This window comes from Morone saxatilis, unplaced genomic scaffold (assembly GCF_004916995.1).
Source record: "Morone saxatilis isolate NCDOM2014 unplaced genomic scaffold, NCSU_SB_2.0 Contig12, whole genome shotgun sequence".
Lineage (NCBI taxonomy): Eukaryota > Metazoa > Chordata > Actinopteri > Moronidae > Morone > Morone saxatilis.
In genome coordinates this window covers 9742928-9757810 of record NW_023339674.1, presented here as the reverse complement: position 1 = coordinate 9757810, position 14883 = coordinate 9742928, and the positions used below count along the sequence as shown (strand labels likewise).

Below are 14883 nucleotides of genomic sequence, written 5' to 3'. Positions count from 1 at the left end.
GTTTAAATGGGCCGTGCAGGAAGAGTACAAGAAGGGTTGACTGAATCATGAATATGAAGGATTTTTTTAGGTCCCATGACTTTGTCCAGCATGATCTAAAGTGTAATAGTGCTGGATTAAGGTGAAAGGTCATTATGATGTTTAAATTTGGGAAAACCGTCCCTTAGTTGTAATAGCCTAATAGGTGTAATGGGCACACCTAGTAGTTGTTCCTAGTAATTTGTGTTATTATGACACATAATAATATTATTATAAACAGTTGTGGAAAGCGACTCAAACATCAAGTAAAGTAAAATGTTGTTGCTGTTCATTTTAAGGCACTTATTTACCACGAGACTGCAGGGGGGAAATTACTTAACTATTTATTATATATTATATATTTATTATTTATTTTACAGCTATAGTTACTTGCTACAATACATATTAAGTTTTTTACATACCATATATTAGCTTTTGATCTAATAAAGTACAAATAAATTCAAATGGGCTCCACCTCGACAACATCTTTGACTCTTTAAGTATCAAAAGTATGATGCTACTTATACTTCTGTACTTTTTTACCTTTACTTTTTTACTTTTGCCTTTCATTTGTAATTGTGTTGCTACTTTAAACTGAAGAAGAGGGATGCCAGATACTTTTCTAGCACCTTCCTCCACTGGCAAAGTGTCTCTTACTGGGTGCAGTAACCTCTGTGGCCACAGGGAGGCCTCAGTCTGCACCGCACAAGTCTTTCATATCTATGGGCTGCACTCCTGACGCAGAGCATGATGGAGCAAACTGGCGAGCCACCCCATAACAACAACAACCCGACTGGAAATGAACCTCCTGCCTGCGGCCTCCACAGTAAACGCCTGAAAGAGCTGGAGAATGCCGCCCTGCAGACCACTTTAATATCACGGATGGAGACGGAATCCGGTGCGGACGCCGGGAGCTGCACGGAGCAGCAGTCCGGGGAGGGCGAGCAGTCGAACGGCTTGTCCTTGAACCACCGGTCGGCCCCTCCGCAGCTCAGCGCGGACACCGAGGCGGAAGAAGCGGAGTCGGATAGAAATGTGGCCAAGGAGCGAGTGGAAGAGGAAAGGACCCTGACGGACCATTTAAACAAACGCTTGCTCTCCTCGTTTCTGGAGAAGCTTAACGAAAGGGACCTGGCGCTGCCCGGTGTCCAGCGCCTGGACTGCGCTGTAGCGGACGAGGACTCTAACAGGGCCGCGGATGAGTGGTGAAGCACCGGGCTGGAGAAGAGCAGCAGCGGCCGGCAACATGGAGGTGGTTGTGAGGGATTCAGGACCAATGTGCACGGAAGCACAATCCCACAACATTAAAGACAGACCTGCAGTTAGGCCTACCGATTTATTCTGGAAGAGAAGAGTGTCTGAACGCGTTATGAGCTTACTTTTTGTATGGAGAGAATGAGTGAAAGATGAAGAAAAATGCAATAAATGATCATCATGTTCATGTGAAGTTCCTTTTGTACTCATTGGTTTCGTGTGTCTGGCAGCCATAACGCATGTGTTGGCAGCCATGTGTGTACGGATGGATTTTCAAGTGGCATTCAGTCATCAGCAGGTGTCAGTGTACACCAAGATATACTTTAATACAGCATAACACCATTATTAATGGGAGGATTTAATCACACGTTTTCTTATGCTCAAGTCTAATTTTTTAAGGGTCTTAAAATTATAATTTAATTTGAGTAACTGAATCAGTGTCCTGCATGCTCCAGTACAGGTTATTTTCCTAATAATGTGACACAAGATAAATAAAACTTACTTTTACTTTATTTAAGGCTATTTTAAAAATGATTTTAATAACTGCTTGAGCATAAAATACATACACACACATATATATGTATATATATATATCACTCCTAAATAAGTGATGGTCTCATATGTCTATCTTTTCATCATGATGAAGATTTATTACAAGACAAAAAGTAAAAAAGACCAAGCAAATAAAATACGAACAATAGGCCATTTCAATTGAAACATATATTTAAGTTAAAGCAGAAATTAAATACTAGCTGGATAATATACTCATTAAAGTATCACCACAAGAAGAAGCTATATATTTCCATTAATAAAACTGCATCTTTTTGCAAAACTATTCTTAGTTTGACGCACACAGTATATAATGCATTTTGGGTCTTAGGTACCACATGTACAAGAAAATATACAAAAAACATTTTAGATCCACAAAAACATTAAAGCTACATGATATAACACTGGAATGTGAGTGCTGCAGAAGCAACCGTAAAGCTGTTGTCAAATATGATGAGTACGTTAGAGTCAAATCGACATGACTTTATGTAGGGAAACTGGAATTTGGGACGTAACTCTTGAAGCTTCTGCAACTTTGTCCTCAGACAAGAAACGCATTGTAATACACAGATTCCAGATTCATAAAACTGGATCCTCTCCCTCTGATAATAAACCTGAACCAACTGAGCCTCCACGGGCCTTTGAAGAGCCAGAAAGTGATGTTTTGACATTTTTAATTTATTACATTGACAGGTAATTTCCAGCTACACTGGAGGGGGTTTAAGCATGCATGTAGTCACAGACAGCGAAACTTGTAATGTGGAATATATTTTATTCATTGTTGTTGTAAAATATGTGCATATAAAGCTTGTTCTATGAAACCGAAGACATTTGTTTCAACTGTGACAACAAGCAGCAATAATTGGATTAATGCTAAAACATAAACAAAACTGCACAAGTAGTGAAGAGAGTTAAAGACATTTTAGTGCACTGGGGGTGTTTTATATGAATATTTCTCCATTAAAGCTAAGGCACAACCAGTGGCTTATCAGATACAAACAGTAGCAAACAGAGTCATACTTAAGGAAACCTTTTTTTATCCACAAAGTACCGTGAATAAAGTATTCACAACAGGAGATGTCTTTCATGTTTCTTCATTCCATTCACTGCAGAATATAGCAGAGGTTGTTCACATATAATGCCGCTATTTATAGTGAATTGGGTTATATATAGACAGTGATGGTGCTGCTTTCTGCTTATCTTTATGTAACAGGTCTCTACTGATGCCGGCTGTGTGTGATGACTTCTGAACTTTTGTGGCTGTAAATGCTTCTGATATCTTTACGATGTCTCCCGCACTTCATATTTATGTGGAAAGTCATAACTGGCAAGGAGATCTCCCATTCATTGGAGTCGTAGCCAATAAGACGAAGAGAGTCAAACCACTTTTTTGTCAACAAATACTCCCTTTACTGTCCATTTAAGAGGAAGCTTAAGGTAACGAGATGATAAGACATGAACTCAGAGTGAAGAAACAGTGGGAAAGGTTGAGTTACTGTTAATGCGTATACACACAAAGCCCAGACACTGCCTGTCACATATCTATTAACACTGTTTGAAGTGCAGGTGTGCAGTGCTACAGATATGGGACATACCAGAATGAATGTCCTGATGAAAGAGCCTTTCAACATTAAAATATTTTTTTTTTTAAACATCGGAGGGTATTTGATTACAGTCTATATGTTCTTTGGCACAATTATAAAGGCCTACAATCACATTTTTAAGAAATATATTTCTTAAAAAGCCTCTTGTTTCACCTAAACTTAGCTCCAAATGTGGGGCAGACTTAGGATATACAAAGAGACAAAAAGTTGAATTGACCAGGAAAAAGACGAGTATTAAAAAGGTTTCTGCCAATAGAGAGTAAATGTCACTATCATCAGTGCTATTTGAGATTACAAAAAACGTTTAGTTGTCCAACACCTAAACTCTGAGAGGTGATTTAATGTTCCCAGCATCTGTTGGTTCTTCTTCTTTTTCATTTGCATCTTCCCTATGCAGTTCCCTCAAAGGCACGAGCTGTGGTTTATCTGTCATCTTGTCTCCCTGCAAAAAAAGACCAAGATTCTGGTTTTAACACAATAAAAAAAAAAAAAAAAAAGGAAACACACATACTGAACTATGATAGCCAGGTGTGCACTCTCAGAACACAATTATGATTAAAAAATATTAAGTTTGATCAGCAGTGAGACTGTAGTAGTTTTGGGGTAAAGGCTTCAAGGGCTGATGTAGATGTAATGCTACAAACACATAGTATCTCTGCCGCACCTTACGTTACATTCATTATGTTTCCAGTTGAAAAAAAATCACACGTCAAGCTCCAAATGCTGATCAAAAGTGGGACTCACTTGAAAAATATATGTTGTTTTGACAGATAATGATTTATTCAGTAATTTCCTTACCTGATTATTGCTATTCAGGCTCATGTGTGCATCCCAGCATGCATTGTGCCGAAAGCAGGTAAACATCCTGGGCATTGTTCCAGTCTTAAAACAAGTCACACAGTCACAGTCAACACATTTGTACATGCAGTGTCAATACAAATCTGCTCCAAAATGATCTATTACCAATAATAAAGGGGTTAGAGTCATAGTTGGGACAAATTTAAAAACTGAGTTATAATATTTTAGAAAAAAAACAGTGAGAATGCGAAGATGTGGAAGAAAAAAAGAGCACCAGGTAGAAATCTGCCATAAGTCTAATGTGTTAACAAGCCCAAGATAATTGCCTTTATTTATTAAGATGTTTGGTTCATCCTGTTCTACTTTGTTACATTTCTATACTCTGTAGGCACATCTACACACATAAAACAAGAGGCACCAAAGTCATAAGCTTGTGTTATGGTACTTACTCTGCGCTCTGATGGGACCTCTACTTGTTTTTTGTTCAGATCCCACCATAACAAACCCTCTTTAATATGACTCCTCTTTGTTGGTCCTGTGTGCAGACAGAAGCAAGATAATATGTTCAGTGTTTAATGCAAAGTAATGTAATAAATCACCACCGACTTGAATCACACCTTTCTAATACAGTATCATAAAAAACTGAACATTACAAGGTTATATTGCACGACAATTACGCTGGATTGCCTTGAGTGCAGGTTGTATGTAAAATACTGGCTACTCAGTGTAGTTTATTGGTTTAAATTAAAACAGCGGTTCTGCATAATGTGTCATCATGTGTCAGCAGCTTGTGTCTTTATCTTCTTACCTGTAGCATAGCTCACTATCAGCCCAACTAGCACGACCGAACTAGTCGCCATGGCACCAAAGTAGAGGTAGGACATGGAGTAGAAGTTAAGCAGGCCCCTAGTTTTAGAAAAGTCAGGGTTCATTAAAGTATGTTTTCATGTATCTAGTTCTTTATTTTATCTTCAATCTATAAAGTTACAGCAATCACAAAATCCAGGCTAAATTTCACACACACACGCTTTTAACTTGTATTAGTTTTAGAATTATGGGTATTGATCTCCATCCTCAACCAATGTAAACCACATAGCTAATAAAGCAGTTGCATATTAGTTCAGGCCTTGTTGAACTCACTGACCCCTGGTTATTGGGGCGAAGCAGTGTGGAGATGGAGTGTTCGTCTTGGTTAGGGCTGCTGTTCAGGGTGACGTTGTTGGATCCACACTCGCCTGCAAAGCTTGGCAGGACACCCATGGTCTCCTCACTAGGCGGGTAAAGGGTTGAACCGACTGCCAGCCACAGAGAGACACAGAAGCCCACTAATATTCCTGAGAACGCCCCCTGAAAGACCAAGTACAAGTGTTAGCAGAAGACGTGAGGATGCAACACATCAGTTGGTCTTCAACTTGTCAGTGCAAGTTGTTTGAGGTGGGATTTTCCAGAAATAGATACATATTAGCTCTGAAAATAGCGTAACGTTTTTTTAAAAGAGCTTTGTTGCAAAATGAGACTTCACATTTGGAAAAAAATTGAAAATGATGTTCTTATTTAATGATCGACCTACTATCAAAGTCAAAAATAACACAACCAACATATAATTATACAAGTCACTAACACCAAAGAATCAATAAAATGACTTCTTGAGAACACAGATTGCTGAGGAAAGTTTGATTTCCAGATAAACGGTCTGGTTAACAGGACAATAGAAAGTGGCTAAAAAAAAGCTCTGAAAGTTGTCTTAAGGAGGTGTTTTGTTGGCTTTTAGACAGTGACGTTCTTAAATCAGGATATTAACAGTAAATGCAGATTCAACAATGGATACTATGACTAACATGGAAAGTACAAAGCTTCCTTAATAAATAGAAGCACTGGCGTTCTTACACAAAGTGTTCATAATGAAAGAGATATGATGTGGTAATAACACAAAGTGGAGGAATTTACGTAAATGCATTTAAACAAATCCATGTCTTAGGAGGAGGAAATCATTTAAACTTTTGTAAAATAAGTAAAGCATATTAACTTTTTGTTAAAGCGTTCTAGTTAGTTTCTTCCATTTCTGACTTTACTTTATCAAAATCAATGCTGATAGCATTTTTTATTTTATTTATGCAAAATATACCACACTGTAATATCACTATTACAAGCTGAATCACATCTCTCTCATCATCAACAATAGAATATACAAGCTTTTATTGCACGACAATTGTGGCAAATCAGTGTAGTTTATTGTGCTGAATTAAAACTGCAGTTCGGAGTGATCATGTGTCATCGTGTGTCAGCAGTTTTCATTTGTGTCTTCAGTCTTTTTTATCTTCTTACCTGTTGCATAACTACCAGCCCAGCTTCCACGGCCAAATGTTTCAAAAGCTATATCATAGCTACATCAGTATTTTAAGTATTTTAAGTGTGCTAGAAGAGTGGTGGTGTGTCTTAATTTTTATTTAAAGCTAAAGCTCTGGAAGAAAGAATCATATAAGATTCTTATAGAAGATTTCTGTGATATATAATGAGAGAAGCTGTGCGTCTTTGATCTAACAGACCTTATTACTGGCTTTGAGGATTTAAAGTAGGTCCATTATTAAATTTCTATATAGGTTTTCTTGAATCAACACAAATGAAGTCACTCACCAGCCTGTTTGCTGCTGGGACAAACATCCCCAAAATGAATACGCCCAGTAATGGACCACTGACCACACCCATGACGGTGAACGACCCCTGAATAGAGAAGACAAAGGGATTTCTGGAAAGGCAACCAAACACAGCACTCAGACTTGATATACAGAATACTAAGTGAATCTTATGATGTAGCTCAGTCTGCTCAGAGGTCAGATAATTAAATAGATGACATTAACCAGAGAGAGTTTCAACTCTTACTATTTCTTGCTTTGGTTTGTGCAAGATTGAGACAGAATTTGCTATTATAGTCATATAACTTCTATTCAAATTTTTGATTAATTGTAAAAATTCCAATTTAAATAACAGTAAAGTAAAAGTAAAAACATATAGTAATCACTATTGGTTGTATGAGGCTTACCTGATTGTTACAAATAACAATTAAACACTTTATTATATGTTTAAATATTTGATCATTACATACAGGTTGTTGCAAGGCTGCACATTGTGTTCCATTTAAAGCTGTTTTAAAGCTCGATTTTTTTGTTTACAAATGACTGGAGGTTGGATGATGGATTAAATATCATGTGATATTGTAATAATTAGGCATTGTACCTGAAGAACTCCCCAGTCCAACAGGGAGGAGAGAGCAGCTACGGTGATACAACTAACTCCGTACAGCAACGCTTAAATGAAAAAGAGAATAAATACTACAGAATGAAAACAACTTAGTTAAGTGGACATTTTCAGTGAAATCAACCTACACAGTCCTTTGGAAACCAAGATCAGTTTCTTCTGGGTCATGTGGAGCAGATGAGGTCGCAGCAGATCCTCCATTGTTACTGCAGCCATTGCATTGATACTTGTGGAGGCCGTGCTGTGAAAAAAGCATGTGGTCACTAGTTATCAGCAGTTCACTGGCCATGTTAACACACTATTCATATTATTTTACTTTATTAAGGTGAGATAAAAACCATCACAAAGGGGAGATGTCTTTAAGGTGGAACTGCTAATAATTCATAGACATCTGAAACACGATAAAGGGCCCCAAACATACACTGCTTTTATGCACAAAGTCACAAGCCAGAATGGTTTAATCTGAAAAGTAAGTTGTTGTACAGCACTTAATAAACAGTGAAGTACTCAGTAAATCTTTCCACCACTGTGGAAAGCTTAGAGAAACCAAGATTGAAATACCTGAGAGTCCCACTGTACGCACAGGCAAGGAAAAGACCTGGGAAGCCAGGGTGACTTTTGAATATGTCCAACACAAAGTAAGGCATGTACTTCATCAGACGAGAGGGAGAGGGAGAAATAGTGGAAAAGTAAATAAATTATTTCCAATTGTCTTGACTTTTGTATCCTGTTAATAATCTATAAAATATACTTTCAGCACTGTTTGACTTTAGTGTGCATTAGTGTGTAAACAGCTAAAGAAAACATTTGAGGTATAAGTAATGTTTATAAGAAAACATTCAACAACTTCAAACTAAGGATGATGGATGGAGTATTTGGCAAAACAAATTTTAGACATACACATGTTCTTTCAGTCTGTACAATGGAATACATGGGAGAGGACTAACAACCCTGAGAATAGAAATTCAGTAAAAACATAATGGCACCAGCTTTCAAAATCCAGTATCATTTGAAGCCTGTTGAAGCCATGTACACTGGAATAAATGCACAAAAATACAACAATATTATAGGTACAATAGTATAGATATGGATCCATTTCCATAAACTCAGATACCATTGGATCTTTCCGTATACCGGTCATTATTGTCCAGTGTACACAGTGCCATGCTCTTGTAATGGATCAATATCAGTATTTATTCTGGAGGGTCTTGAGTACCAGATCAGGGGCAGAAATCCTCCCAGACTTCAGCGGATCACAGTAGATGTAATAAGCAAACATGACGATGCCGCAGGTTGCTGCACTGCTCACAATCAGGCACAGACCCACTTGGTTCACAAACAGCGCCCTGCAATCAAACGCAAACAGTATTAGTGCCCTAGGTTTTTTGTTGGCTTTCTGCATTTTCATTATTTGCTTATTTAACAGGTAACAGGCTGAGGGAAAAATGCAACCTCAGATTTTCCTGATGATGGTTCTGATATTATGAAATCTATAATTTTAAGTCATTTGGTGAAACCCGAAAGGCTGTTGTATCCTTTTAATGTCATTTGTGAGAAATGAGATGGGTTAGGCTTGACTGCCAACATAAAGAGTTGTCAGCTTTAACATGTTCATGAACTCGTTCATTTACAAAGTCAAAATAGAAGGAGTGGTGACTTATATCCTTTCAAAATATTCACATTTATTCCAATCATGTCCTTCCTCAGAAGTCAGCAGTACAAGAAATATCTTACAGGGGAATGTCATCATAAAAGTGTCAGAAAATATATTGAAAATAAGATATCTGATGATTCAATTCAGAGCCACAATGTCTGATGATATGAAATATCTATTGAATATAACTAACCCTTATCTAAACAGTCAACAAAACTATTGCATTTCACTTTGTGTCTAAAATCCCAGAATCCAAAGCAGACAATTTACACATGCAATAAAGTCTTTTCACCTCCAGGAAATAAGAAATAATGTCTGAAACATGCTGATATGTGGATACCTGTGTAAATGATAAAACTCTGTTCTTAAGCCTTGGCAATAAAATATTCTACCTTCTATCCAAACACATTGGTTTCTGTTGGTGTAAGGTGTTTAGTAAGTTTGTGTTTAGTCCAATTCTACCTCCCAGACCACAAGAATAAATTATATTTACATGTATTACTAACATATTATGTAAAATCAAAGCAGCTGTCATCACCTACAGTAATTTGTTAGCTCAGCTGCTTGATCATGCCGTTTAATGGGAGGATAGCAACATCTGTATTTGCAAAACTTGACATTCACATATCATAAAAAAAACATGTACCGAGGCAATGTAATACACTATTATTATAGTTACAACTCACTGGTGAATAGCCACAGATACTCATTACCATTAAACTATGCTAACTGCTCTGTGTTAGCTGAATGCTAACATCAGTATACTAACATGCTCACAATGACAATGTTAACATGCTGATAATAAGCAGGTATAATGTTTAATATGCTCACCATCTTACTATATCATTTGCAAATTAGCACTAAATGCAAAGTATAGCTCAGGGTTAATCGAATGGAAAATGGGTTTTATGTTTAGCCCGAATTTACAGACAGTGCAGGGGAAAAAGTAAAGATGAAACAAGAATACAAGAATAAAAATATATAGAACCAAATGCATGCACTGAAAAGCAACAAAGTGGTTTGGCACATTGGATGCTGTTTTGAGACAGTGGCTGGCTTGTGTTGGCCCCAGCAGAGCCCTTTGTGTGCTCGGCTCGCTTGATGTCTTGGCCTCTTCTCAGGTGCAATTAATTTGTGGTGAGCCAAACACCAAGCCTTAAAATATCTCTTTAGAAACCTGTAGGCGATGCTTTTTGCTTTCCTTTAATCTATAAAATCAACCTAAATTCAATTCACAAAAATGTATTAGTTGCCGTTCTAGACACCTGATACATAGATCTTCAAGTGCTAGATTAATCTCAACTCACCACTGGGCCTCTCTTTCCGTTCTGCAGGAGATGTAGCGCTGGACTTGAGCTTGGTTTACTCCGTACATGGAAAGCCAAACAAATGCACCCCCAACAGACAGGCTCCAGAAGGTATAGCGCTGCCGAGGGTCAACGTCAAAACTGGTGGAAAACATTCAAACAGTCTTATTGCGTACATTGTTGTTATTGTGCATTATTGTTGAAATGTAGGGTTATCCAGATATTTATGTGTTTAAATGAAAACTGTGTTTTTACTCATTAAAATTAATGCGTGATCCATTGTTGGCGATCTCCAGGACCATTGCAGGACCACCGACCAGAACTGTGCCGTAGATGAAAATGGCCACAAAGCCCGACAACATGACGATAATCTGGAACACATCGGTCCAGATCACAGCTTTCATGCCACCCTGTTAGAGAGATTATGGAAGAGGCAGACAGGAAAACCCACCACATCATCAGCAAATTAAAGGCAGGACATACTATTGCTTATCCTGTTCCACTAGTTTCAGTGTTTACATAGCAGTACGGCCTGGGCATTTCACTTCACAGCTTAAATATTGTTATCTCAATAGAAACACGGTTGAAGTTATGTTTATAAAGACATAAAGTTACTCTAATAAAAGTAACCCTTTTGGGCATTTCCTTTGCAGTCTTGAACAACATGCAGTTGGATCAAGCTGCCAACACCAATCAAAATGAATGAATCAATACTCATATTAATAGACTCTGGTTTGATATTTTGGTTTGGTTTGGTTGTCTGCATGGTTTCCCAGAAGATCATTTTATTTATATATTTGTTAAAAAGTTTCAATTAAAGATGAATCGATATTAAGGATTAAGGATCAAGGAAATGTGTCTGTCATTATACAACACACGATTGTAGAATGAAATGAAAGTTTGCAGTCCCTTTATGCAACACACAGCAAAAGATACTGCGGATACAGTATACACACAGTGTGTGTAGACACAGTATATTTTAAAAGGATCTGACTACACCCTGCCAATGTGTATTTCTGTTGTTTAAGAGCACATAAGCGCTATGCAGGTTTGATGAGATGGAAAAAAATATTTCCTTACCAGTGTGGTGTACATGGTGCAAATGATGCCAGTAGAAAACAGAGACACCCACATGTTGAGTCCAGTAGCTGAAATTAAAAAGAAACAGGTGTTTTTGTTAATGTGTTAATATGGAATATCCCTTTAATTCAGAACCTTATTTCTAATCTAAACATGTCTGAAATACAATAGAAGAATGACAGTGCACCCAAACAGCACACGGGCTGAGAGGATTCATTGTACCATGTTTGAATAAAGAAGGCTATGAGGAAATCATGGCAATAATGAACTGATTGACTGCTAACTTCCCATACTACATAGTTTTTGTCATACTGCCTTTACAAGGATTTACAGCCCTTCCCTTTTTTTTAATGCTGTTATCTCCAGATTACAAGTTAATTATTTCATTATCTCCAGATGTATAATAGTAAATAAAATGTATATGTATGTATGTATAAAATGTATGATAGTAAATAGACAGATAACTTCTGTAGATCATATTTCCCCTAATACATTTATACGTGGTGATAAAGTTGTGTATTCACAGAGAAAGTTGTGTATTATTTGTGAGTGATGGACCAAATTTCCAAGTTTTGTGGGAGTTATAATTAAAATGTCAAATGAATAAAAACATCCCATTAATGCATACAGAAAGAGGGGATTCAGTTGAGCTTTCCTACCTTGGTTAAGGATCAAGGCAGGTGCATAGATGACAATCCCTGTGTAAAGCAGCTGAGCAAAACAAAACAACATCACTGGGTTAAAGAACATTTACAGGTCATTCTTGGTTTGTGCAAATTAAAGAGCTGCTTCCCTGGAGTTCCCGGAGTCTGAGTCTGAGCCAAAGCAAATATTTTCACGAGAAAAGAGCATCCTCTTTAAGAGCAATGAATATAACTTTTTCTTCAACAATGCAGATAGCACAGAACACAATGATGTCTGTCTTACCGTCGCCACAAGAAACTGGATACTCCCCAACAGCTGCATCCCTCTGCCAAATCTCATCTTCAGATACTGTGACAGGCAGACGGCTGCAGTTATAACACAGCAGAGTATCTCTGAACACATCCATCATCCTTCCTCACCTCTTATATTCAACATGTTTAATCACCCACAGGTGCATTTCAACATTGTGTCAGAGAAATCCTGACCTTATTTCTACCTTTGGTTAGAAATACATAACTCTTACTTTCAATGCTTAATTATATTAGTATTTTAATTTGTTTAAACGCTCAGATCAAAGCATTCTCTCTTACATAATTCTCTAAACAACCATCAAAAACTAAGAAAATGTTTGTGTTCCTTTGATAATTATTCTAGAATATATTATTTCTAAATAATACAACAAGTTATATGAACCTGGAATATATATTTAACTACTCGGAGCGGCAAATAGGGAGAAACAAGAAGATTCCCGGTGGGCTGTAGCCGATCATCCACAAGGGCTAGTGACAGGGTTGGTAAACACAATAATGTTAAAAATAGAGCATGTGGGCTACACTCACAGGGGCCCAGGAGGTTACGATTGGTCACCTGATTGGTCACCTGATTGATGATGTAATTAGGTTTGACCTTTGACTTAGGCAGCTTTGAGCAAAGCCCAGAGTGCCAAACTCAGCAACTTGTTCATGATTTAAACGAGGTACAGAACAAGCAGAAGTTCATGGTGACGATAAGACAAAAGAGGTATGCTAGCTTAGACTACAGTGCCAAGATGTTAGGTGTGCAAAACAAAATATATACTGATAGCGCTGCCTACAAACCACAATTCAAGTTTAGTGTCAAGGAATTGTGTGGCGGTACGTCATATAACATAAGCAATATGAAGAAGTCCTTGGTTTGATGCCAAATGGTAGGCAATGTTGCAATGCCACCAAACATCAGCCCATTAACTTTAAGGCACAGGTGAGCTGTTGTACCACAATATCACCACCATTTATACCCACTATATTAGTGACTACTCACTGTATATGAAGTGTATTTCAATTGAAAGGGAATAGGATGGAAATAATATGAAATAAGACTGCATGTTTGCAGTCTGCATGTGAAAAGTCTATGTTGTGAACTTAAGTGGGTTGGTTTGAGGCATGAAACTCCCAGGTTGAAAATGAGTCCCACTCCAGCCCGGGGTGTAGTAACTTGAAGCTCATTATGACCTGATTGGTACTGGTGATGCCCAGTCGAAAGAAAACTGGCAGGAAGAGGTAAGCTGTCAGCAGGGAGTTGATGCTTTGTCCGAGGCACATGTAGAGGAATTTAAAGCCATAGCGGGAAGCCTCAGAGGGAACACCCAGGACCTGGACTGCTGACATAAAACTGGCACAGAGAGACAGCCCAACAGGCACTGCCGGCATGCTCCGACCCCCAGTGAAGAAGTCATCAGCACTGGCCTCCCTCTGGCTCTTCTTCAGGGCCTGGAAGAGTCCGATGGCCATAGAGACGAACAACATCGCTGCAAAGACTGCGTAATCAGCCAGGACGAAGCCTGATATGGATGGTTCACTGGTGGGCTGCTCTTCCATTATTATACTTTAGTGTGGTGGATCCAGATGTTTGGTGGATCTGTAAGAGTGAATGAGAGTCAATTAGTGACCATACATTGTCTGATGGAGACACAAGGCACATTGTTAATGAATGCTGCAAATTTAAAAATGCATCATTGACACCGACCAGAGTAATTGACAGACTGAACAGCGGTGTAGCAGAAATAGCGAGCTTGTAGTCAGAGCTTATGAGCAGCTGCTGCCAGGCTCTCTCCTGTGTCTGTACTGGAATCAAAAAGCGTCCGCTGGAGATTTTACAATCACTCGAAGCACATTGACTAACGGCTGTGTTGTATCTGAGCTAATGGCTCAGAAAGACTAATTGTCCAGTATGTGCGGACTGTCAGTGTGTCAAATCAAGGTAAACATTACACTCCATTGATGCTTCTAAAGTAAAAGTCCAAATAACTGCACCAAAATAGAAAAATACAAAGTACGGTTCAGCAAAAAGTTAGCATAAACTACATTTGAAAATGAGTGCAGCAGTGTTTTTTGTGGAGATAATTGGCAAAGAGTGTTTTTTTTAATAAGTAAATTTATTTATCCTAAGTCGAGGGAATCCAACCTTATAATATTGTAAAAACCGTCTTGTTGCCTAAAACATATCACAGTTATGAAACATGTAACCAGCTCATAGCAAATAGCTAGGCTTGAGAAAAACTCCACACAGCGGGGTTAGTTGTAACACAGTGTGATAACAACTATGATAACAAACAACTAATTCTCGCAAGTTTGTTGTCGCAGAACGATCACTGCTTCACTACATTTGAGTACTTGACTGGAGATTTCACAATTATCCATTCATTCATTTTTGACTGGTGCTGTGTTGACTTGCTTGTTTT

At 38.1% G+C, this 14883-nt stretch overlaps 1 protein-coding gene across 1 annotated transcript; it reads right to left on the bottom strand.

Moving 5' to 3' along the window:
- Window positions 1–3334: 3334 nt before the first annotated feature.
- slc5a5 (solute carrier family 5 member 5) lies at window positions 3335–14043 on the bottom strand. Its single transcript, XM_035653730.1, has 16 exons — window positions 13655–14043; window positions 12447–12512; window positions 12179–12230; window positions 11520–11587; window positions 10695–10849; window positions 10440–10580; window positions 8695–8824; window positions 8040–8128; window positions 7607–7719; window positions 7458–7528; window positions 6858–6944; window positions 5368–5570; window positions 5032–5129; window positions 4673–4758; window positions 4224–4307; window positions 3335–3867 (listed from the first exon to the last, which is right to left on the bottom strand). The coding sequence occupies exons 1-16, from the start codon at window positions 14018–14020 to the stop codon at window positions 3745–3747; spliced, it is 1932 nt and encodes a 643-aa protein (XP_035509623.1). The 5' UTR covers window positions 14021–14043; the 3' UTR covers window positions 3335–3744.
- Window positions 14044–14883: the final 840 nt, after the last annotated feature.